At 40.4% G+C, this 24,391-nt stretch overlaps 5 protein-coding genes across 6 annotated transcripts; all 5 read right to left on the reverse strand.

Annotated features, from left to right (window-relative positions):
* Positions 1-141: 141 nt before the first annotated feature.
* dynll2b (dynein, light chain, LC8-type 2b) lies at positions 142-1,772 on the reverse strand. Its single transcript, XM_026370101.1, has 3 exons — positions 1,664-1,772; positions 864-1,008; positions 142-752 (listed from the first exon to the last, which is right to left on the reverse strand). Exons 2-3 carry the CDS (start codon positions 993-995, stop codon positions 615-617), a joined length of 270 nt encoding a protein of 89 aa, XP_026225886.1. The 5' UTR covers positions 996-1,008; positions 1,664-1,772; the 3' UTR covers positions 142-614.
* A 361-nt stretch (positions 1,773-2,133) lies between these two features.
* On the reverse strand, positions 2,134-4,767 carry LOC113170996 (serine/arginine-rich splicing factor 1-like). The gene is made up of 5 exons (XM_026373346.1): positions 4,697-4,767; positions 4,199-4,290; positions 3,870-4,042; positions 3,425-3,535; positions 2,134-3,016 (listed from the first exon to the last, which is right to left on the reverse strand). Exons 1-5 carry the CDS (start codon positions 4,765-4,767, stop codon positions 2,954-2,956), a joined length of 510 nt encoding a protein of 169 aa, XP_026229131.1. The 3' UTR covers positions 2,134-2,953.
* An 805-nt stretch (positions 4,768-5,572) lies between these two features.
* Positions 5,573-8,852, reverse strand: LOC113170507 (serine/arginine-rich splicing factor 1). 2 transcript variants are annotated; one of them, XR_003299650.1, is made up of 5 exons: positions 8,392-8,852; positions 7,920-8,095; positions 7,654-7,826; positions 6,489-7,157; positions 5,573-6,146 (listed from the first exon to the last, which is right to left on the reverse strand). XR_003299650.1 is itself a non-coding variant. In XM_026372618.1 (4 exons), exons 1-4 carry the CDS (start codon positions 8,583-8,585, stop codon positions 6,981-6,983), a joined length of 720 nt encoding a protein of 239 aa, XP_026228403.1. In that variant the 5' UTR covers positions 8,586-8,852; the 3' UTR covers positions 5,573-6,980. The 2 variants fall into 2 exon arrangements, 1 of the variants encoding a protein (XP_026228403.1); XM_026372618.1 differs by having other exon boundaries at positions 5,573-7,157.
* A 543-nt stretch (positions 8,853-9,395) lies between these two features.
* pigs (phosphatidylinositol glycan anchor biosynthesis, class S) lies at positions 9,396-14,289 on the reverse strand. The gene is made up of 12 exons (XM_026369832.2): positions 14,252-14,289; positions 12,883-13,022; positions 12,685-12,796; positions 12,506-12,595; positions 12,321-12,412; positions 11,984-12,224; positions 11,746-11,888; positions 11,543-11,657; positions 11,308-11,453; positions 11,053-11,153; positions 10,763-10,973; positions 9,396-10,011 (listed from the first exon to the last, which is right to left on the reverse strand). The coding sequence occupies exons 1-12, from the start codon at positions 14,277-14,279 to the stop codon at positions 9,733-9,735; spliced, it is 1,698 nt and encodes a 565-aa protein (XP_026225617.1). The 5' UTR covers positions 14,280-14,289; the 3' UTR covers positions 9,396-9,732.
* A 1,017-nt stretch (positions 14,290-15,306) lies between these two features.
* On the reverse strand, positions 15,307-23,532 carry aldocb (aldolase C, fructose-bisphosphate, b). Its single transcript, XM_026372190.1, has 9 exons — positions 23,404-23,532; positions 18,715-18,831; positions 18,219-18,430; positions 17,942-17,996; positions 17,686-17,846; positions 17,413-17,496; positions 17,137-17,311; positions 16,603-16,802; positions 15,307-16,482 (listed from the first exon to the last, which is right to left on the reverse strand). Exons 2-9 carry the CDS (start codon positions 18,824-18,826, stop codon positions 16,390-16,392), a joined length of 1,092 nt encoding a protein of 363 aa, XP_026227975.1. The 5' UTR covers positions 18,827-18,831; positions 23,404-23,532; the 3' UTR covers positions 15,307-16,389.
* Between the last annotated feature and the right edge of the window lie 859 nt (positions 23,533-24,391).

The following is a 24,391-nucleotide window of genomic DNA, read 5'->3' on the forward strand; positions in this document are numbered from 1 at the left end:
TCTCAAAGAGTTGTGCTCAACATGTTGAGAATATCACAATACTGCACATTAAATTACTTTCCAGAGATATAAAGCAGCAACATTGTAAATATTCACAACTGAAGTGGAAACAGGAATGTTCAACAATCTACAAACGTTACATCTCTTAGCAGGTTATGTTCTTTATTTAAGTGGGAGCAACAATCTTGGCATTTTTCATTCGGTCTCAGTCAACACTGAAAATTAAAGGCATTTCAACAAAAACTCTGTTGCTCATTTTAATTCCATGAAAAATAAGTTATTATACAACATATCCATATGAAATAAATGTACAAGGTCCATGCATCAATGCACTGCAAAAATATCCAGAAATTAGGATTCATGGTTGTCTGGTCAGAGTGCTGGCATGATAAATAGTTCTACATGGCATTTTTCTATGAACAGCGCATCACCAGTCCGGGCTTGACTAAAGAGCCATCCGACAATGGTGGTAGTGTTGTGGATGACAAACAATAAGCCTGAAGCAAGCACGACACCAGTAGGTAGGCATGTCTGCAGAAGGGTGGCAGAGAATGACTGGCGCAGAAGTATTAAGTGTCGAATTAAAAGTTGTTTCAGTAGGGCATGTTTGGATCTCAGCCTGATTTGAACAGTAGAATGGCCACTTGACCCAGGTAGAAGTAGATGAAATGCTTCGTCTCGTGTGTCACGTAGCTGCCAAAGTTCCTCCCAACAATGCAGTGCCATGTGGGGTTGTACTTCTTGTCAAATTCCTGCAGGGCAAACAACATTTAGTATGTACACACACAAGCACCAGTCATTTAAAAACATGCTTTTATAAGTTGTCATATGTATCCTACTCACTGAACATTAATTAAATGTACCTTTTTGACATAGGCAGCAATGTCCTTCTCAATGTTGTACTTCTCCATAGCTTGCATGGCACAGTCCACAGCATCCTGCTGCATTTCATCCGACATGTCTGCATTCTTTATCACTGCCTTCTTGTCTGACATATTGGCCTCTGAGCTGCACAGGAGAAAAATGTAAAGTATTTAATGATGGGTTTCCCCCAAGAGGTCGTACCATTTCAAACTTAACCAACCAATGACACTCATTTCCAAGCCTCTGACACCCTTTGCTTGTAGGAACAGACAGACTGCAGTTATGAACCTATTAATTTACATTGTCAATAGATTTACACCATCTGTGATAGAGAGCTCAGTGAAACTGAAACCATATCCAACATCAGTGACTGGGTGAGGTCCTAATGAAGCAGGATTACAAAGCCATGGGGAACTTTAGGGAAAGAAACCCTAGATCCACCTCAGATGTAGCAGAAAGCGTTGTGAGCTTTGTTTAATGCAGCTTTGTAGTCAACCTTGGGTTTGCTGGAGTAAAGGAAGGGTGCTGTGTTAAGTTACATAATTCAGCAGCATGAACATACTGATGCACCGTGTAGTCTGCTGGTGCACATATTGGAAGTTACTGTATCATTTAAAACTAATAAACGGAGGTTGTGAGGTTTGCACAGGAGGCTGAAGATGCATCCATACAGCTTCTGGCTCCAAATATGAGACGCTCAGGCGAGTTCAGTATGCAATACTTCGCTATTCACTTTCATTTGGTGGGAGCACAGCGACGAAAGCTGTACTGATAAATAATTAGCACAATCAACACTTACCGTGTCTCTCTCTCCACGAAGTTTCACCGTTTAGACGTCTGCGTTACACGCTGCAGGACAGGTTTGTCGTTCATTTATGCAAGGAAACGTGCGTCCCTGCTCCGCCCTCCACATCGTACCCACCACCTGATTGGGTTCAGTGAAGCCTCCACCCTGCTGACGGCGTTTTTTACTTGCGGGCAGTGTGTGCATCTTATTTCCACCCACAATGCACCGTTTTCTCCCTCCCCCCCCCCCCCCCCCCCCTAACGCTGTGGGCGTCACTGATCCAGGTGATCGGCTGGATCGATATTATCGATCCGCATGAATTGCGAGACAGAAGAAGCAATTCAGATGTTACGCTTCATAGTTTCCCTAAATTCCCGTTTGTTCTTTAATTCAGCAGGAGGATACTGTCGAAATCCAATTCTGCGTTTTCATCCAGGCAGACAACAGATTCAATTATTTTTTTATTTTTAATGTGACTTCAAAATATCTATTACCTCTGAGCCAAGGCTTTGGTATATGGCCAAAACAAAAACAAGCTTAGAGTTATCATGTACACTGACCATCACAGCACGTTTAAAAAGCAAATAGTTTAATACAGTTGACACATGCGGACATGATAGATTTTAATTTTAGAATTGCTATAATTAACAGTTACAAATAGCATTATGTAGTATATGAAAATAATACCCATAATAATAAACATAAATTAAGTTTAAACCTTTCAGCTTGTCAGTAGTTTTACCCTTCAGGTCTCTGGAATAGTTTATATGGCCACTGTAAAATACATTTCTACTACAGAACATAAAGATGATAAATAATAATAATATTAACTATAAAATCTTTTATTGAAGAAATGATGCTTCAACATATTGCAGATTATATTTAGCAAGAACAAACCTAATGTTCTGCAGCAAATGACTGACCTAAAAGGAAAAAAAAAGACACATTAAGTTTATATTTCCCCATCACCCCTGTTAATGTTAATGTTTACCCACTATTTACCACTCTCCTTGTGTGTGGATCCATCCTGCACCTCTCAGCCCTCCTGGTTTTGATCACAGAGTCCTCTTAATTTATAAAAATTAAATCTGAATGCCATCAGTATGCGATCAGTGATCACGTCTCTGAGGTCCCACATAAAATAAACTCTCTTATGTCTGTCTGAAAGCCAATTTAGTTTGAATATTTTATTACAATGTTTCCAGTTTGATGGGGTTTTGTGGACAGGACCGGGGATCGGGATCCTCTCCCGGTAAAATGCTCCCATGCTCCTGCTCCATGTATCCATCCTGATGCCCAATCCTAATCCTGATCTGATCCTGAATCCAGCTCCGGAATGGGGGGAACAATGATCCCAGTCCAAACCTTAAGAATACCAGCAGAACTAAAGAGAAGGAGGTAGGTTAGAATCACACCTTTACAAAGTACTTTACAATATGTCAACAAATGCATCTGTGAAGGACCTCAGAAAAAATCTCTAGATATTTCTTTGGAGAGTAAGTTAAATGTCGATGGGGAAAAGCAGAAACACCAGAAACCAATAGATCCAAAGAGAAAGTAGTGTGCAGTATATGAAGACTATAAACATTTAACTGATACCGTCCTGACCCAACACAGGATTTTGTGTTTTAGAAAAACTAACAGAAGCTCAGTAACCCCACTGGTTTTTAAAAACACAATGGGATCATGCACAAATACAGCAGCTTTAGCATAGCAAAACTAAATTTTCAATTTAACAAGAAACAGTTGGTAAGCTGCTTTTTTCAAGCGTACATTCAGAGTAAAAAAATTGCCCCGGCTTCGACTGTGGCTGCGAGAGCGGGAATGGCCAAAGCTGGAGCTGCGAGGACCATCCGTCTTCACACGAATGTAGGCTGTTTCTCCCTAAAGACAAAAAAACAAAGCAGGAATGGTAAAAAACAGCTGCTTATTATGCTTAAAACAAGAAAAATGCATCTCCTCTAATGAGGAACACATAGTCAATCATAGATGACAAAACAAATAGGCACTCATTAATGTGACAAACCATCAGATAAGCATTATCCAGTATGATAGAATTACATATTATAATGACAAAGCAACATTTTAAGCACACATATTTCAAATGGCCTTTACTTACTGTCCACTTGTTTTCACCCTCACGTCCATTTTCTCCATTTGACCTCCTCCATGTTTCACTTCAACACTTACCTTAAACTAACAGTTAACTGTGACCTACCTCATGAGAGCGAAACTTGGTGTTATCCAGTTTACGGACAGCATAGGTCATGTCTTCTTTGCGTACAAACTCCACCACTCCGGTGCCATCCTGGTACACATCAACATAACACACATCACCTGTCTCACGCATATGATCCTTCAGGTCCTGCCAGCTTCCACTTGGGGGAAGACCTGATAGGAGAAGGTGGCGTAAGACTTGTTCATTTATCTCTGTGCTTTGGTAAAGATATTAGAACAATGTGCAGAGAGAGAAACAAATCACCCGTCGGGATGGGGGACCATACCTTCCCCTTGCGTTTCCTAAAGCTCCACTGCCACCTCCCCTACCACTTCCACGTCCACTTTGAGGGAACTCAACATGCAGACGGTAGCCATCGTAGTCATAACCATCACGCCCATAAACAGCATCTTCTGCATCCCTGCAAGGTCACAGTGACACATACTACATGAGAAAGCAAGGTGAGAGGTACATTATTTATTTTTTTCCCTATTTACTACAAGTGTGGGTGTTTTAAAATGTCAAAGTTATAACTTAGACACATGTAGTGATTTTAATTCAGTTAAGAAAACATGAAGTGTGTTGAGTCAGTCACTGTCTCTCTCCATGGTGCTGAAACAAAGGTGTTCTCTCTGCTATTGAACTCTCTGCTGCTATTTGAGTGTTAAAAAATGGTAACAATACATTGGCTGATATTCTTTAAATATAATTAAGAACCTGACACGAACCAACAGTTTCAATATGGGTCTCTTGAATATTTCCCACATATACCCGACAGTCGTTGCTCCCTGCTGGTCCTCGGATCACACCTCCACCGGACATCTTACCGCCAACACAAAACAAAGGTGAAGATAATAGTAACCCCGCGGACGAAGTAGGCTAGGGATGTGGACGACATAGACGTAGAACTCTTTTTATGGGTGTACTTAACTAAATACTGAACATTTATTACATTGACATGAACGCTAAAGAGACCATTCAGCTCTTTAACTTAGTCCGTTGAGCTTTAAAGAAAGTAGTCCAATGGGCGAGACTTATTAACCAATAGCAGAGCACGTAGCTTGCAACGTCATCACGTTGTGTTGCACGTACATACGTCAAATTGTGCCATCAAATCAGTGTTTAGTGGGTTTTAGCTGTTAGATTTGTGGTCTAGGTATAAAAATGGAGCCAAACTGAAAACTGTGTTAATTTTGTAGTGGTAAAGGTCAGAACTTCACATTCACTTAAACCAAAGTGGGCAAAGCATTGTGCAAGGCTAGTTTTCATTTATATTTAGTCATTTGGCAGAGGCTTTTATCTAAAAGCAAGGTACAAGTCAAAGGCAGGGTTCTAGGATAGAGGACGGCGATCTCACCACTACACTATCCAGCAGTTGTTGAAAGGTCTCCCAAACATTTGAGTCAAAAAAAGCATGTTTTTATATCTTTGAGAAATGGATGAATTAAATATATGACTGAAATAAAAACCTCTCTACTATTCTGTAATTTACCATTATCAAATCAAGATACTCAGATATCTGACATAATATATATTGAAATCATATATTTTTTTAAAACTTTAATAAACTATGTGTATTCCCGATTTATTAGACTCCACAAATGGCATTATATATGCTGACTTAACATCTGAATGAAACGAGCGTTTTTCTGTGCACAAACTAAGGTGGTAGTAAAGATATGAGCAAGAACAACAAACATTTGCTCGTTACTGAAGGTTTTATTAAAAGAGAATAAAGCTTTGAGATATCTGATCCTGTGGAAAAGACTGACCTAAGAAGAAGATACAAACCACATTACAACAACATTCACTTATCACCTCCCAGGCCTCCCTCTGCCCCCCACCTCCACCTCTGTTAACGTATGCCCACTATTTACCACTTTCCTTATGCGTGTAGATCCATCCTGCACCTCCCAGCCCTCCTCCTGGTTTTGATCCAAGTTTTGCTCTTCATTATTATAATTTTTTTTTTTTTTTTTTTTAAAACAAAAAACTGAAAAATAATTGCTCATCTTGGTGTCATCAATAAATGTGTCTCTGCGGTCCCACATAAAATAGAAAAAGCTATTTTGATAAGGAGTAAGCCAATTAGGTTTGAATATTTTACTACATTTCCGCTTTGATGGAGTTATGTGGCCTGAGCCGGGGGTCGGGATCCTCTCCCTGTAAAATGCTCCCATGCTCCTGCTCCATGTATCCATCCTGACGCCTAATCCTAATCTGATCCTGAATCCTGTTCCGGCTCCGGAATGGGGGGACAATGATCCCAGTCCAAACCTTTAGAATGCCAGCAGAACCAAAGAGAAGGAGGCAAGTTAGAATCACACCTTCACAAAGTACTTTAAAATGTCAACAAATGCATCTATGAGGGAATTTACTTTGGAAAAAATGCCACCAGCTAAGATCGATCCAAAAACACTAGGACTTACTTTGGATACTAGGAAATGAGAAAAGAAAAAAAAAAAGAAAATACAAGCTTTGCGTCTCTAAATACAAGATCATGTTATTACTGCAAAGATATAACGACTGCACTCAACTTAATGTTTAAAAAAAAAACAAACAAACAAAAAACTGCATCACAATGCAGATTTCATATTTGACAAGGCACAGCCATCATACCATTGGTGCCATATTTGATTCCTCCTCCTCCTCCTCCTGTTTATCTTAATATTTCCTCTGTTCCCATCCTATCCTGCTCCTCTGAATTCTACAGAGAGACACACAAGAGGTCAAAGGACAATAGCATATGTTTAGAAGTAAAAGCTTCACAAACAAAGGGAAAGCACACAACAAAAAAACAAACAGCAGATTAAATGTATAGAGAGGAGGGAGAAGTGGTTAGCAGAAACTATTTTTATGTGAAGGGAATAGGGGAAAAATGAAAGCAACAGTGAAACAAAGCCACAGACCAGACCAGGCCAGACACAAAAAAAAAAGAAAAAAAAAAGTGTGGGGCAAAGGAGAAATACAAGATGGCAGTGTAAACACATAACATGAGGTGATTCGAGATGAGTATACAGGATTTGCTATGCGATGTTATTGTAACCGAAGTGAAGATTTTCCTTTCCATCTCCAAGGTGCACTACAGCTTTAATTAAGGTCAGGTGTGTCTTAAGTGCGAGAGCGAGATCGCCGGGGAGAGTAACGTGGAGACCCTCTGCTGTGGCGAGGAGAGTAGCTGCGGGATGCGCTCTTGCTCCTGCTTCGACTGCGGCTGCGAGAACGAGAGCGACCATAGCTGGGGCTGCGTGGACCATCCGTCTTTACACGAATGTAGGCCGTCTCTCCCTAAAGACACATATGCGCACACAAAATTAAGCATCAACTGAGTTGAGGTAGGCACTGACATTTAAGTTGCTATGTGAAACTGGCAGAAGAAGGACATGCCTCCCTTTGCATGAAGCATGATGGCTAAGAAACTACATTTTTGAGAATGATCACTTATTAGGTTCAACTTGTGAACAACAGAAAAGGTTTAATGAAGACTTCTTTTACATGCTTATGCAAATTGAAAAAAAATATAGTTCTGATTATGAGTAAAACTGAGTATCTCTTTGGCCAGTAAGTTGAAAACACATTAACATTATGTGACACTTTTGAATGAATATTTCCTACATAGACAGGATCATAATCCAAAGTAACATGACACAGCCTCTCTTGACTTAACTTACTGTCCAGTTATTTTAAAGCAAACTCTGCTTCCTTCATTTCAGAGTGTGAAATACAAGTTAGTTGCACAGCCCTTCCTTATGAAGGTAGACCGAAGCTGTGGACCTTTACATACCTCATGAGAGCGAAACTTGGTGTTATCCAGTTTACGAACAGCGTAGGTCATGTCTTCTTTGCGCACAAACTCCACCACTCCGGTACCATCCCGGTTCACATCAGCATAACACACATCACCTGCCTCACGCATGTGATCCTTCAGGTCCTGCCAGCTTCCACTTGGGGGAAGACCTGATAGAAGAAGGTGGAGTAAGAGTCATACATTCATCTTTACACTTAAGTAACAATATTAGAACAATGTCCAGAGAGAAAGGCATCACTCACCTGACACAACAACCCTGTTTTCTGAGCGACGGGACGGGGGGCCATGCCTTCCTCTTGGGGGTCCTGTTGCTCCACCACCCCCTCCTCCTCCTCTACCACTTCTAGGAAACTCAACACGCAGGCGGTAGCCATCGTAGTCATAACCATCTCGGCCATAAACGGCATCTTCTGCATCCCTGTGAAACCCAAATCATTCCAAACATATAATATCCACACCCCTCAATAACTGGAGCTAGACACTGTGTGGGAATTTGCTTGAGATTTGATTTGAACGTTTCATCATTTGTCAATACTAGCTGTTAAATGACCTCAAGGCAAATGCAAAACAGGTTAAGCTACAAAAGATTTCGATGAGGGTAGGTTGTCACAAGCGCTTCAACAGAATCGCAATCGACTGAACATTATAAACTTGAAAAGCGGATTTATTGCAGGTTGAACTTAAAAACACGGAGACACGGTCGCTGAGGCTCACCTCGGGTCCTCGAACTGCACGAAGGCAAACGGCGGTCCTCCTCTTCGGTTTTTCAAATCTATATCACGAATGGATCCGTATTTGTAAAACAGATCTTCAACATCCTTCGAGCGGATATCAGGAGGGAGATTTCCCACGTATATACGACAGTCGTTGCTCCCTGAAGGTCCTCGGATAACACCACTACCGGACATGATAGCACAAAACGAGCTAACACAAAAAAAGATAGAAGTTAGCAAGCAGCTCGGGTCTGCTCCTGGCGAACAAACGACAAAATACCGCCTAGGTACTGAGCTAAATATAGCAATTACAGCCTAAATCTTTCGCCACGTCTTTACGGGAGCAGAAATCCTTCAATGTGGACTTCAGAACAATCAGTTTAACAACAGATTAACAACAGCTTAACATTACAAACTGCGACTTTAGCTTTCCGCCAACACCGCGGTCTTCTTCAGTGGTGTGGCGCGCTTTAAAGGAGCACACAGCGCCACCTGCTGGAGGAGGAAGTTACACCCTACAGTATATGTGCATGTCTAGCAAGGATTTAACCAGAATACATCTGCTGACTCAGAGTCCAGGGCTTTTAATCATATCAAATGGGCTTCATCTGTAGAATAAATGGATTATCTATAACTTGGCATATCCAGAATTTAAACTACATGGAGCCTGTGGTTAGATTTATAAGTGTTTTAACAAAAATAACAGTAATACAGCTATACAGAAAAAGGCATAGATTGGTTAGTAACTCTGGTATGAACTGTGATGTAGCATTGCGTTAGAAGACAACATACTGGTGTTTTAGTTTGCGTAGTGAGACAAACAATATAAAAAAAGGTTAATGTGTGGTTATTGAAAAATTATTATTATTTTAGCAAACTGCTACTATTTTCTAGCTCATAAAGGAGTTTTAAAACTCAAAGTAAACCAAAGTATATGATAAAGTATATGATATTATACATATAAATAAATAAATCAAAAAATAAAATATACAATAAAAAAACAACTCAGCTAAAACATGAGTTACAACTCGGTCTTTATTTGTTAATAACTTAGAATAAAAAGAGAAATTCAAATATAAAACCTGTCGACATTTACATTCAAGCTTTCACCAGTGCAGTGTAATTCATTCAAATCTTATAATGAACAAAAAAAAGAAAAAATCATACATGACTTGAACCCCAAACATCCATTCTGCGAATAAACCTTTCTTCATTTACACCTTTGTACCTAAATGTCAGGGCCATTGACAAAAGTATTTATTCATAATGTGTGTTTTTTTAGTTTTTAATGTTCAAATCTCATGTTCACCACTTGTTCTTCTCATGTGCTTTTCAGTGTTTCTCAGTCCTTTTTTGCTTGCTTTTCTCTGCGTTTCTGTCTTGCCTCAGACACAATTTTGAGCAGTGACAGCAGAATAGGTACACACATTGGCAGGAAGAGTGGTATGTAGATAGCAAACTTCTGGTCATCAGGGAAGTAGAGGAGGTGGAGCAGCGAAGGGTCGAAAAATGCTCTCTCTGATGCCAAGATGGCCTCTTTACTATACTGCAGAGCAAAACCAAGGTTTCCAGCCTCCAACTCAGCCACAGCTAGTTGCAGAGATGTAACGGCACTGGACACCTGAGAGACAGAAATTACAATTCCAGGTATGATACATCCGGTGCAAGAAAAACTAGTAATTAACATGTTTGACTTCACAGGAGACGCCGACTGCACCTCTTCTCAATAAAATAATTTTTGAAATTCAATTTTCTTCTGTTACCTGGGGGAGACTGCTGCCAGTCAGCACAACACTGGAGCAATTTGTATTGCTGAACAAGTTTGACATGTAGACCAGAGGCAAGTATGTCAAATATTACATCAGTCTCTCAGAACAGACATGCCTCAGTACAGAGTGCTTCTCTAGTTTAACCTAGTTTAATACATTTACATACAAACATGGTTTTGTATGTAAATGTCACCCGAACCGGTCAAGGCAGATGGCCGCCCACTATGAGCCTGGTTCTGCTCGAGGTTTCTTCCTCTAAAGGGAGTTTTTCCTCTCCACTGTTGCCTAAAGCTTGCTCAAATGGGATTGTTGGGTTTTCTATATAATTTTTTGTATAATTATACTCTGTAAGGTCTTAAACCTTGCACTGTAAAGTGTGTTGATATAACTTCTGTTATGAATTGGGGCTATACAAATAAAACTGAACTAAATTGAATTTTGTACAAAACAAGTTTGGAGACCAATTGTTGTCCAGTATGCCCATTTACACAAAGAATGGACTTCAGAGCAGGAAACGTGTCCCGTAGGAAAACATTTCAAATTAGAGGAAAAGAGAGGTTCAAAGCAGTATTTCCAGAAATAATCGATCAGTGTGCATAGTACCTGTTGAGCAATGTTGTCATTGATAACAATGTTGCCTATCTGGTCCAATAGCTGTGCCAATGAGGTGATGGTGGTGGCTGCTGTGGCAATATTTTCCACGCTTCGACTCCACATGAGGCGGTCCAGCTCCCAGTCAGCTAGTCCAGTACTGCCGCACGGTTCCACCAGGAAGCCAGGAGGCGAGGAAGATGGCTGCACACCCAGCAAAAGTCTGACAGGACAACGTACAGAAAGGTTATAGTGTGTTTGCAGGAAAAGAGTTAGCTGTTGTGCTCCAAGTGTCCATTTACCGAAGCTGTGCGAGGAAGACTCCCATGACTTTGGCCATGTCGATGTTGATGTCAACAGGAAATACAGCGTCTGGTCCGTAAAAACTATTAACATTATAAACCTGATAAAAACATTTGAGTTGAATTAGTACGCAGCATAACATATGACTGTGTTTAAAATCTCATCTCTTATATGGCCAACAAGATGCACTTAATAGTGAGCTATAACAACTCATCACATTTAGACAGCTGTTACCCAGTATGGCCTCATCTCACCATGATTCCTCCCCACCGTGGAGAGTGAAACGCATTAGAGGGCACTTCTTGTTTTTTGTAGTCTTGAATGTAAAGAGGTGAACGGTGAACATCTGGGACATACAGCAAAAAATTCAGCACCGGGTTGGAGGATGCAGCATTCGAGCCTTGAAATCAAATGCAAAAAATACATTACATATAACAACTTATGTTTCTCATTTTAGCAAACATTCAGTGTGTGTGCATTTTCTTTTACCAAGTCTAGCCTCCACAGGGTTGATGACATGTGCAAGGCTGTCAGTATTGAGTGTGTAGGCATTGCGGCTGCCGTCAAAGCGTGGGTTCACACCAAGCATAGCATAGTATAAAGTCTACAAGAAGAATATGTACATGAAAATACAGTAGCTGACTAGTTTGTCATTGCGATGTGACCACTGACAACATATGCAAACACACTACCTGAGAGTCGATGCTAAAGTTTGCCACTGGAGCCAGTTTTGTAATCAAAGGTTGGATGTAGGTCTGCACAGCACCCTCTATGTCCCAGTGTAGCCGGTGAGACTTTGGGTCTGGGTTCAGTAGACTGAATGTAATCTCATAACCTGAACAGAAGACAAGAATAGGCAAAAAATGTGTTCAAAGTTGAAGGATATACCGACTGATCTGCTTTGTGGCTGTACTGAAAACAAATACTAACCTGGGCTGGATTTAAAGGCTCTCATACTGTCAGCCTTGCTCTCCCTGTTGTCAGGGCTAAGACGAACTCTGTCGCTGAGGGCAGCAGTGATGTCGGTGTGGCTAAAAGACATCACCTGCAGCACCTGCTTGAGCCGAGGCTCCAGATGAGCCAGCAATTGCTCTATTGTCCTTCCCACTCTCATCTGGGCACCAATACGCAGCAAGGCTGTCCGTCTTTGACCAATATATACTTCCACATCCTGACAGACATAAAAGTATAGACTGCTGTTGAGTATTTGAGCCAAAAAATGTTTTGCTTTAAGTTCCTTCTACAGATACATGTAACTAAGTCTAACCTGAGGCAGCAGTGAAGATGACTCTGGGATCACATATACAACCAAAGACCCACATGGACTCTCACTGAGAGTGTGTAGGGACAGATCTGCCTCTAAAAAAGAACAAGAAAGACAAAGATAAACTAGTACCTGTAGTCTCACTGAAAAACGAAACATTTGCATCTGAAGAGCCTACAACATCTTACCTGCGGCTGTCAGCTGATTTAAGGCATCCTCCTCCATGACTGTAGCTGTGCGATACCTTGTCTCATACCTGTACCTCAACACTGTGTCCTCTGAAAACAAAATAATTAGATATAATTATTACTCTGCAGTCATCTTTTTTTTTGTAACTGTAAAATTACAGACAGCATTAATAAATTACCATCTACTGTGTGTTCATCGTCCTGTGTTTGCGTAAGTGGGACTTTCTTCTGCTGTTCTGGTGTCACCGTTCCACGCGCAAACACAACTTCCACATCAGTGCTTAACTGCAGCTGCCAAATGCAAAAAAAAAGGTACACGTATAACACATAGGAGATAAAAACAACACAAGTTATAAGGTAGAGGAGCAGAAACAAACCTGCAGCTTAGCCAACTCGTTTATCTGGCTGACGGGTAACCAGGCGCGGTACGTTTCAGTTGTTCTCCACCACAGAGGGACTCCCACTATGATGACCACTGCTGCTATGGACAGAGCAGCAAGCTGGCCTCGTCTACGCTCTGAGAAGCACACAAAGACGGAAAATGAGCATAAGGTATTAGTGTTGTTGTCTAGATATGCCATAATATCTACAGTACAATTATTTGCATTAATCTAATGATGGCATTCTTGAATTTCTTGAATTTGTTTATTCTATAAAACGGTAAAACAGTAACAGTAACCGAAAACATACCTCAGTAAATATTTAGCATTTAAAATGTCTAAAACGCTTAATCTATTGCCAGAGTAGTCAAAGAAAGATCAACTTATTGATTTACTATAGCTTAAGTTATGTCGAATGACATTTTAAAATGGCATTTTAATGATAGTTACTGTTGCTGTAACACCTCCCTTCCTTCACAGAGAAGCAAAAGTAGATACAGAATAGTCCAAAACATTTTTTGGACTATATCACCTATTATTATTATTACTATTATGTGTGGCACTGTATTACTACTGTTTGTATAACTACTGATATTACACACATCTTGTGTTATACCATTTTTCTGTTATCATTCTTATCATTATTTTGTGTACTTGTTATAATTGTTGTTTACATATGTATGAAAACTTGCATGTTGGCAATTTTCTGAATGAACTGGAAATAGCAGTTTACAATTGTATCAAGTTGTATTGGCCACTGTGGGCAATTACCTAAATCAATAGGGATGTAATTGATTTGTATTAAATACACCGAGATGTCATTACTGTAGATTTGCACCATCAAAAACTTATGTCATTATTTTACACACTGACACTCAAACACCTCTTATGGCACCACACTGCACATTGTTATTAAAGTGTGACTGTTACACCAGCCTCTTTAATCTAGAATTCACTGAGTTAGATCCTGCACTTATCCATACAACATCATGGTAAGCTAATTTGGATATAAGGTGACAAGCTTTAACATGAAAACATCTGTAGTTAGGTTACTAATGGCCAGTTAGTGTAAGTAAGGTGACTCAGTCTGCTAGTGAAGAACTATAATGTTGTATTTAATTGTAGAATTAAAAACAGCAGATGCACTTGCACGTTGCTAAGTTAATATAAAGGGAGGCTAGCTAGCAGTTAGCTTCAGGGGATCAAAACCTCAAGAAAACCAGCCGCCTCCTTCCACTAAAAGGCACATGCTACGGCTGCTGCACATGTTAAACATACACGAACAAACTGCGATAAAATGGCGTAAATGCTGCCGTTTTATATGAAGGAAACATAGTCTGAAGGATTCATTTATGAGTCTACTCACCCACTTCCGTGGTAGTCATTTCTGTCATTGAACGGAGGAGGGTGCGTTCGATTAGTACACACCACTCAGTCGGAAGTCACGTGATACACACACACAAAAAAACAAAATATGTGAAAAAGTCTTGACAAAAATACACAGCGACCATTACATTTATGTCACAATATATTGTTATATATATTTATCTATATTAAAATGTATTATTTGATCTATGTCATTAGTGTTGTGATATACACATGTCTATCCGCAACAAACACGACAAGACGAAAAGGCAGACCCGGTGACGATATTAAACGCACAAACGCACACATATGGTCAACCAGCGCCCCATGTGGTGGGATGAATATTAGCAGTCTACATCCTAACATATATATATATTTATTAGATAAAAATGCCAAATAAAGACATTCTTCAAATCACCTTTTGTCTCTTGGCAGAAATCTTTTATATCTGTCAAATACAAATTTCAAATAAGAAACATTAACAATCATTAGATGCAGGGCTCTTGCTCAGGGTCCCTTTGACCTCGCAGGACTCTGATTTTATGCACAGGCCTGATCAGTAGTCCACTCATGTGTATAGTAAAATTTTTTGTGTTCCTCAACTGATTCTCATTCAAACTATATACAAAAAACAGCATCTAACATTTGTTTACTTAAAAGCACATTAATTCTGTGGCTTTTTTTTCTAAAATACCTTGACGTGATGCAGTGATCATCGATCAGAAACCATCACAAACAGTAGCTTTTACACACTGGGCTCCCAGGAGACACATATTGGCCCTTTAAACCTGGGGTCACGTATTCAGTCTATTCTTCCTGTTAGATACCATTTTCACGCATATATTGTAAATCAACAGACCAACATTTGGTGATCATGTCCACTAACACTCTTCTTCTGTTAATTATGGGACTGTGTGAAAAGGATTTGGTAAGCCAGTTAACAAGTTCACTTAGGTATCTAGCAAATAAAATACAGTACAAAGTACATACAAAGAGAGATTATTAGAACAAATAACATATACACAGGAGTAAGAATATCACACAAAAGGAACTCTGTTAGTTTTTAATGTTTAGTTTATTTTTCTCCACTATTTGACACACCAAGTGCTTCAAGAACAATAGTAACACCACAAACAACACATTAATCCAACACAGCAGTGGCTGTTTCCCCACAGCTAACCCCATGTATTGGTCCACTTCATGGGTATATCAATAGAAACCATCGCCTGTTTCCATGGGGCAGGCGGGGAAATCAGGAGGGGGGAGGGAGGGAGGTGACATAGGCGCCACATAATATCGACACCTTCACACAACTGAATAACATTAAATACAGTATGCAATTTAAAGCTAATGTTCTACTCAGAATAGACACATTTTGTGAACAGAAAGCTCAGGATGAATAGTTAGGATGAATACTGGTGCTCAGTGGTTTGTTACAGTGCGTCTGCTGACCTCTGCTGCTGCTGGAGCTGTCTGAAAGTACAATGAGTGCTCCACACTTCTGGACAGTCGCTCAAAAGATCAAGTCAAGCTGAAAAGTCAACATTTTCCACACCGCTTCCCCTGTCGCCTTGCCTCTTAACATGTACGTGCTGATGCCACAAAGAATCTGTTTGTCCCACAGTCAGAGTGGATGTTGGTATAGCGTTTTTAATGAGCCAACACTGACAGAAGTGAAGCACAGACACACATGCTCTATCGGGCTTGCTTGGGAGTAGCTTTAGATTTATCACATGTGGGAGAATGGACCAGGTGTGGAGACGAGTGGAGTCAAAAAACTGAAAAACTTCTTCTGCTGTTAAGATTTTACTGTCTCTACCTTCCCATCTTTGAGTCCAGTAACTATTAAAGACAGACAGAAATGAAATAAAATAGTCCCCTTCAGTTGTTGTCTCAAAACTGTTTTGATTTGTTTGATCAACTAGAAAAAGAAAAATGCAAGCCCATTTGTTTCCTTAACATTTCTGTTTCACATTATATTTTTAATACATATATCGAATAATGTAATTTTAATAACTCTGACAACTCTAAAGTACAGTAGACAGCGCAGGCCCGTGATCTATGGAGGAGTGAGGGGAATAGCAGAGCAGATACAGTTTAAGACTATAACTAGGCCACAGTAATGTGGTGGTTTGATGTTTAGTAGGCGTGATTAGCCACATAGAGGGATTTTGATGCGGCGCCAGCAGTTCCAGAAGACTCGTACTTTCCAAGTGCAGCCAGACCGTTTGCCTGCAAACAAACCAAAACATAAAAACGTATTAATTAAATCAACATTGCAAGAAGAAAGTTTCAGTTTCTCTTTACTCTGGATGTGACTGTGTCTGATGGATATTCATCGTTTTATCTGACCTCAGCACGCTTGATGAACTCCTCAGTGGCAGCCTTCTCGTTGTTCAGCTCTCCTCTCCAAGCGTTCAGGGCGGAGGCCTGCAGGGCACGGCCATAGGAGAAAGTCAGGGCCCAGGGCTTGGCGAGTGGGCAGTTATTAATAGCATTAAGGTTCACGCTGGCTTCTTCTTCGGATTGGCCACCTGAGAGGAAGGTCACTCCTGAAAAAACAGAAACAACATAAACATTATCTACCTGCTCAAAACATTTAATATTTTCTGAATAAACTTCTAAATAGGGTGGGATTAAAAGAAAATTTGAAGTAGTATAATGTGTAACTATTCAGAAATAATGTACCTACAATGTAAAGTATTACGCATTATCTAATATTTTATTGTTATTACATACCATTAGTAGTATAAAATTGATTTGAACAGATTTGAACCATTTAGATAATAAATCTATTTATTTTGTATGGATGGATTTTGAAAACTACTCTCCTCGTACAGAACTCAGTTAATGTAACATCCTCCCTATTTCATTTCTGCTTCTGACCTGGGACAGCAGGAGGCACGGAGCGGCGCAGAGCAGTGACAGTAGCCATGGCGATTTCCTCGCCAGTATACTTGGTTGGACAAGAGTGTCCAGCTGTGACCATGTTGGGTTTCAGCAGCGTCCCTTCCAGGTACACATGGTGATCTGACAGAGCCTTATAGACTGCAGCTAGGACCTAGCAGCAGGAAACACATATGTACCGTAAATCGAAAAGATCATGACAGCAACATCACTGACAGGCAACCAAAGCATACTGAGTATTCCTGAGTAGATTACCTTCTCAGTGACATACTGGCAACGCTTCAGGTCATGCTCTCCATCAGGGAGGATTTCAGGCTCCACAATAGGAACAATACCATTCTAGGAGACATTGCAAAGTAGGTTATAGTAGTAGGTATAAGGAAAAATCTCATTCATATAGATACACTGTCATAATACATAGTTACAGTGGCCTAAATGATTCTTTTCCAACCTTGAACTGGAAAATAATAAGCTAGAGATACATCTTTAATCTAACTAAAAAAAAAATTGCTGTTATCTAACACCAACCTGCTGGCAGATGCTAGCATATCTGGCCAGTACATTAGCATTCTCAAAGATGGCCAGGTCGGACGGCGTGGTTTCACTGATCTTCAGCACACTGCGCCACTTAGCGAAGTCTGCCCCGTCCTTCTTGTACTGAGCACAGCGCTCCGACAGCCCGTCCAGACCTACACTCCGACACATAAGCAGAACCATGCATCAGAAATACAGCAAAGGTTTTGTAGTGTTTGTGAGGTTTAGTGTGTGTGTGTGTGTCTCTTACCCTGAGTGGTGGTCTCTCCATTTGTTCCAGCCAGTGGCACAACACCTTTGTCGACCTGCAAAGAGGTAAACAGAAGCTATTTCAGGTAAAGTTGCACCTGTGATATTACACAAATGATTTTCAAATTCTCAAATACATCAGTCTTTGCTTTAAACCACAGTTGTTTTTTGTAATACCAAGAGCATTCGATACAAAATCCCAAATAAATTAAACTCCTGCAACTTTCCTGAAACGTGCACGATTGTGGTTTTCAATTAAGAGGAACACGCTAGTGTACCTTAATGCCAACAACAATGCCGCGGTCCTTGATGAGCTTGGCGAAAGGAGTCCCATCATCTGTGCTCTGGTAGAGTGTTTCATGGAAAAAGATGACGCCTCCGATGCAGCTGTCAATGCGCTCGTCGGCTGTGAAGAGCAGCTGGCGGTAGCGGCGCCTGTTCTCCTCTGTGTTTTCAACCCCTATGGGGTTCAAACGTTTCGCCATGCTGCCTGTAGACAACACACATACATACACAGGTATATGCACTGGCTCAAATTAAGGAGGAGTCAGGTATGGACATGTCTGACAAATAATGTATATTGATTTATGAGTGCAATGTAGGTTTGTTGTAAAAAAAATCATCATGGTTGTAAGGATAAACCATATTTTAAACTGGGGATTTATCAGTTATTAGGTTGACAATTTATTATTTCAAGAAGAGCAGGGTAGTTGTGCAGACATGTGGTCTTGAATCAGGTTTCTGTAGACCAAAGAGGATTTCACACACACATACCGGTGGACTCATCAGCTGCAAGGATTCCTTTTCCTGGAGCTACTATCCTCAGAGCAATATCATGCAGCTCCTTCTTCTGCTCAGCAGTCAGTGCTGGATACTGGTGAGTCATTATGGCTGAAAGAGAGAGAGAGAGAGAGAGAAGCAATGAGAGGTCACATTGTTTCACATTATGTCGACCAGGATGACCGCCTAGCACTCGTCTCACTTAATATCCCCCTGCCATCATTTACATGGCTACTGCACTACACCACTAAGCTCTTCTTCGTGACAAGCGGAGGATGGGCGAAAATTACAAAACCTCCTACAAGATCACACCTCAAGTGACGCAATCCCGGGAGTGTGTGAAGAAATGAAAGGCTGTGAGCAGAAGCTTCCTCATTGACGTTTAAACCATCAGACCAATAATTCAAACCGAAATGAAAATTGTATTCTTTAATATGTTATCTCGGCTCAGTCTTATAGAAACTGTCATAGTGTATCAACATGGATGCACACACTTTAAAGCAGATTATTTTGTGTCCTATTCCTTTCTTCACCGTAAACAAGCAGTTACGTAACCCACACCCTCCCCCCACTATACAGAACAGAGAGGGATTATATAACAGGACTCCCTCCTATATACTCTGTTGACAGGCCTCATTATAGCTGCAAGACTGGATGCAAGCTTGCTTCTCTCTCCCCTCAGCAACGCTGCACTCTCCTGCCTAACGCTAACAGCATTATACGCTCATTGTGCATAGCACGTACACATGCCTTTTATTTCTTTGAGCTTGATTGATCCCAGATTTACTTCCTGGTTTTTAGCACCACATTTACCACTCCTACTAATACAGACTGTGCCAGGGAACAAGCTGTGACTTCCCTTTCTGGTTGAATGCACCATTTCCTTAGCAGCTCTGAGTTAAACCCTAAACTGTGGAAGGTTGTTCAACATCACAACAGTACACCGGTGTGTGCTTCAAGAAGGGACCAGATATCACTGTCCCTGTTTAATAGCTCCTTTGGTGATAAATTTAGGGGTTAGTTTACAGCTGTGTATGGAGGTGTATACTAAACTGAGATTGGTTGCTTTAAAAGGGCAAAAGGCTTGGACACAAACGGAGCCTGTGAATGCAGAGGACTAGTGTAATCTAGATTAAATCTAAACTATTATTTACTAGAAATCTTAGTACAAGACCACAAACCACATCGACTTTCATCTTCTGCATTAGGCAAAAGAGGCTTACAAGATAATATGAAACATGTAGACCTAATCTGATACCAACATTTCCACACAATAAACTCATAACCACTTAATTCCCAACTGAGGCTGCTGGTAGGACACTGGCAGACTCAATCCCTTGTTTTAATCCTCATCTTAGAGCCATGAGATAACAGAGCACACACGGGCCTCTGAATGAAAGCAGTCTTACCACAATACTAACGTCAAACATGGCTCTCTGCTAATATTTCTACTCATTCACGATCTGGGCAGAGCCCTCAGTGTACAATATCTTTCCAGAGGGCAAAAGGTAGATCTGGAGTTTTAACTGTCTGCAGATCTCTGCAGTGAATAAAGAAAGTATTTACAGATGATAAAGGCTAAAGGCACGGTGTACGTGCAGTCATGCTTCACTGTGACTGTTCTGACAAAACTCATGCTCAGCAAATACCTGTTATCTTTTGTGAAGCACATGCATGTTTCCACAATACATTAGCACTACGGTTGGGGTTCTGCTGAGAAAACTGATTTTGCAAGCCATTGTGAAATCTGAATTTATGCAATGTTGAGTAAATTCAGTGAACGGTTACAAAATACACGAGCTTCTTAAAATGAAACCACCTTCTTCACAGTAGGAAATCTGGAGCTGAATAACAACAGATGTAACATGAAGACGACACGAACTTGGAGGACAATGCTCTCTACTCCGCATGAGACTGTGTCTGACATATGATCAGCCTAGAGCACGTGTGGTGGCAACAAAAACGTACACGGTTTAAAATATACATATTTTCCATTTCTCCAATTTACCAATGGCACAAAAAACTAAACACATCGTGATGATGTTGCACCAGTTTCCTGCATTCAGTGTAATAAACTGGGCCACTAAGATGGCAGGGCACACCACAAGTGTTGCTGCTGAATGTCAGATTTTCCATTCAAAAGGTATTATTCCCAAAAACTAGAGTAGTTTTGCATTGTTTTAGTGACCCAATCTTATGTGTCTCCAGGAAACCCTTTCACCTCCTGATGGAAATTAAGACGAAGGCATCATGAGGCTCCAGTTTAGAGAATAAACTAATTATCACCTGCTGCAAATAAGAGCATCTACCACACTAATTTTTAAGCAGGAGCTCAACTTAGAAGTAACTGAGTTGTTTCCCCCTGACAATAGTGTCCACAGAGATTCACTGACTAATGCACTAATTACTGGAAAACATTTAAAACCTGTATGTACCACAAAAAAAAAAAAACTAACCTTCATCACAAGTAGCCACTTGCCAATGAAGGCCTGAAGGAAACATGCGATGACGCCATTTTGCTAACAAAATGGAGGACCATGACGTAAACAAATAGTGATTAATTGATTTATTGATGTATTGACAGAATGCACTCAGCTCTGAACCATTCATTCAGACTTTGATTTCCTCACATGCATGAAGAAGCCAATCTGGTCGAGCCCAAATAATTATCTTTGATGGTACAGTCTAATGTCATGTGCAAGTGACTTCATCCGAATAAAAAAAACCCAAAATAATATTAAAATGTAATATGTGAACATTTAGTTGCCTCATAGTTTTACTTTGAAAGAACTCCACTACATTGTATAATTACTACCACAGACTGTTTACGTCCACATATTTTTTTAAAATTAGTTCTTTAAAATCAGGAAGCTATAACTATAATTTATATGTAACTTAGATATGTAACAGACAGCCATCTGCAACCACCTCTCCATCATGTCTCTGTGCTTTCCATTCCAGCTTGTTGCACAGGGGCTGACCTCAGAAGACAAACACTACATCTGCACTGCGACATCAAGATACAATGGCAGCCAGTGCAGACACTGACTGAACAATGACAATTAATTCACATTAATCTTTAGGCCATGAAGATTAAACCTTGTGATACAACTATTAATTCATTAAGGTTAAGACAACTCAGCCCTCATATACCTACTGTTTCCATTTACTTCAGAACGGTTATTAGATCATAGGTCACACTGTGTTCTTCATTTACCAAGCCAGGGTGCCGCTACATATCCCAAATACATCAACATCCAACTGAAACCAGTATATCTGGACCTACAATATAGCAATCATTCGGCAGCCAGCTGGTCTTTTTGCTGCAAGCATTAAACTATGTGATGTCTGAAGCTTGTATACTAAAGTGTTTATATGACTGCATGCAGGGTCTCATTGGTGTAAGCTCAGTTTATCTGCATATCCTCAAGCTGGCAAAGCAGTTACAAGATTTATGGCGTTTTTAGTGTTCTCTATCATTGTTTTTTTATCTTTACATTACAAGCTGCATTAGCTTTATGGTGGTGAAATGGTTGCTGTGTGGCAGCACTGGGTAAGGTTATAAGCCTGCATGCTGCACTGCATTTTATTACCAGGGGGTCTTCTGGCCTTGACGCACGCTCCTGTGTTTGGTCTGTTTCTGTTTTTCAGCCATTGATCTAGCAGCAGCGCTCGCAGGAGCCTGTGGCTGACGTCAGGACTGCGTGTGATTCAGTTCAGAGAGAGGTTAGTACTGGTTAAAATGTGGAGATTACACTAAATATTCTATTTGCATGATAAGATGACTGGATTTTGAATTGCTATGGCATCAAGAGAGGTCAAACGCATGATTGATTTTCAAGCAACAATAAGGTGATTACAACACAACCTGTTGGTCTTAAACTATGAACCATTAACAGGACAGTCCATCAAAATGTTACGTACAAAAAGACAGAAGATATACTTAATACACAGACAATCATATGTAATCATCCATCATGATAATGGTTCATGCACCAAATCTTTTCAGCATTGATATAAACTAACTTAATCACAATCGTTTATATTTTTTTATAATATATATTTATTATATTTTTGAAATGTGGAGCTCTAAATTATTTCACCGATGGGTGTTTCTTTTCATTCAAACACGGATGAAACGTCAGCTGGTGGATCTCCTCAGTCCGCCCTCCTCCCACCACATCAGAGGATGTGTACGTGACAGGGCTCAGGACACCACCTCATGCTAACACTACCATCACCTTCCACTGCTGCCAACCGGATAAATAACCAGCAATTTATTTGAAGATAAAAACACATAAATCGATCGTGTTTCCATTTTAAGTGGCAGCGGACACATCGGGCCCATCCTCCCCTGCTTCCTCCCGTGAAGGTCATCATTGCTGCGCTCTTCCTGTTGCGTATTTCGCCATCAAATGCGTCACTTTAATTTTAAAAAGCTTGAACATTTTGTCCGTTTTTCCGTCAAACAACACAAAAGTGTAATTACCACACATACTGACACTCGCGATTAACCAGTGGCTAAGTCTCTAAGAAGATCGCGTTAGCTTGACGTTGTCGAGAGCGGCATCGCATCCTCCTCAGCATCATCTGCATTTTCATCATCGCTCCGACATTAACAACAACTAAAGAGAGTCTGAAGCTGTGGGGAGAGATTCTGACGAGGTCAGGCTCGGTTCTTACCTACTGGAAGGTGTCTGTGGACAGAGCAGGTGAGCAGTGTGCGGATGATGCGGATCAGTCTCCTGTTTCTCTGCTGCAGGGAAACGTGACCTTTTACAAAGCTTCCAGTAGGGGCGGGGCTCACGTCATTGCGTCATGTGATGACGGCACTGACCCGCCCACACGCATGCGCCGGATAGTGCCATAGCCCTGTGGCAGACTTCTGCATGAGTCTGCAACTTTGTTGGGATGTAGTTTGGTCAAATAAAGTGTTTTCTTTACATTGTCAAAGATATACACGTCAGGATATATTACTGAATATTTAAACATCCACAGTAGTTTGAAAAATGTACAGTTGGGTCTAAATAGGTGATGTGATGTGACAGAGGTCTGCATCTTCCAAGCCCTTTGGTATTAACAGTGAGCTTATTCACATAAGATAAGGCTAAATCACTGCATCTCAGTCCAGTTCAGCATGTTATTAACTTGCAGGAGGCAACGCACTTGGAAAACAAGCAGACAATGAAGACAGCTGAAAAAGGCGTGGTAGAACATCACCAGGGAAGAAACGCACCAGTGGCTGGTGTCTGTGGGTGTTCCAGACTTCAGACAGTCAATGACAAATCAGCTGTGGTGGTGTATAGAGCCAAAAATGATGAATGTAGAAGTATCAGTGCACTCAAACACTCACACAAGTACCTCAAAATTGTATCCTACACATGTCCACTACTAGATACTTTACCAAATGTTATTTGTCAAGGGTCAATTACTCTGCTTTAAATAATAAACTGTCTAATATTGTTTTCTACATAATTCCCCAAATTAATTCAAAGAATTCCTAAAAAAACTTTACTCTTTCTTTCTCTTCCTTTCTTCTACTTTAAATATGTAAATATTGTTCATTTTTACTTGATGGTTGTCTCCTACTTTAGCATACTTATGATATTCTATTCTCATTGTATGGGTTTAAGAATAACATGTTTTAGAGTAGAGTCTGACTTTAATCAAA

This window comes from Anabas testudineus, chromosome 14 (genome assembly GCF_900324465.2).
Source record: "Anabas testudineus chromosome 14, fAnaTes1.2, whole genome shotgun sequence".
Lineage (NCBI taxonomy): Eukaryota > Metazoa > Chordata > Actinopteri > Anabantiformes > Anabantidae > Anabas > Anabas testudineus.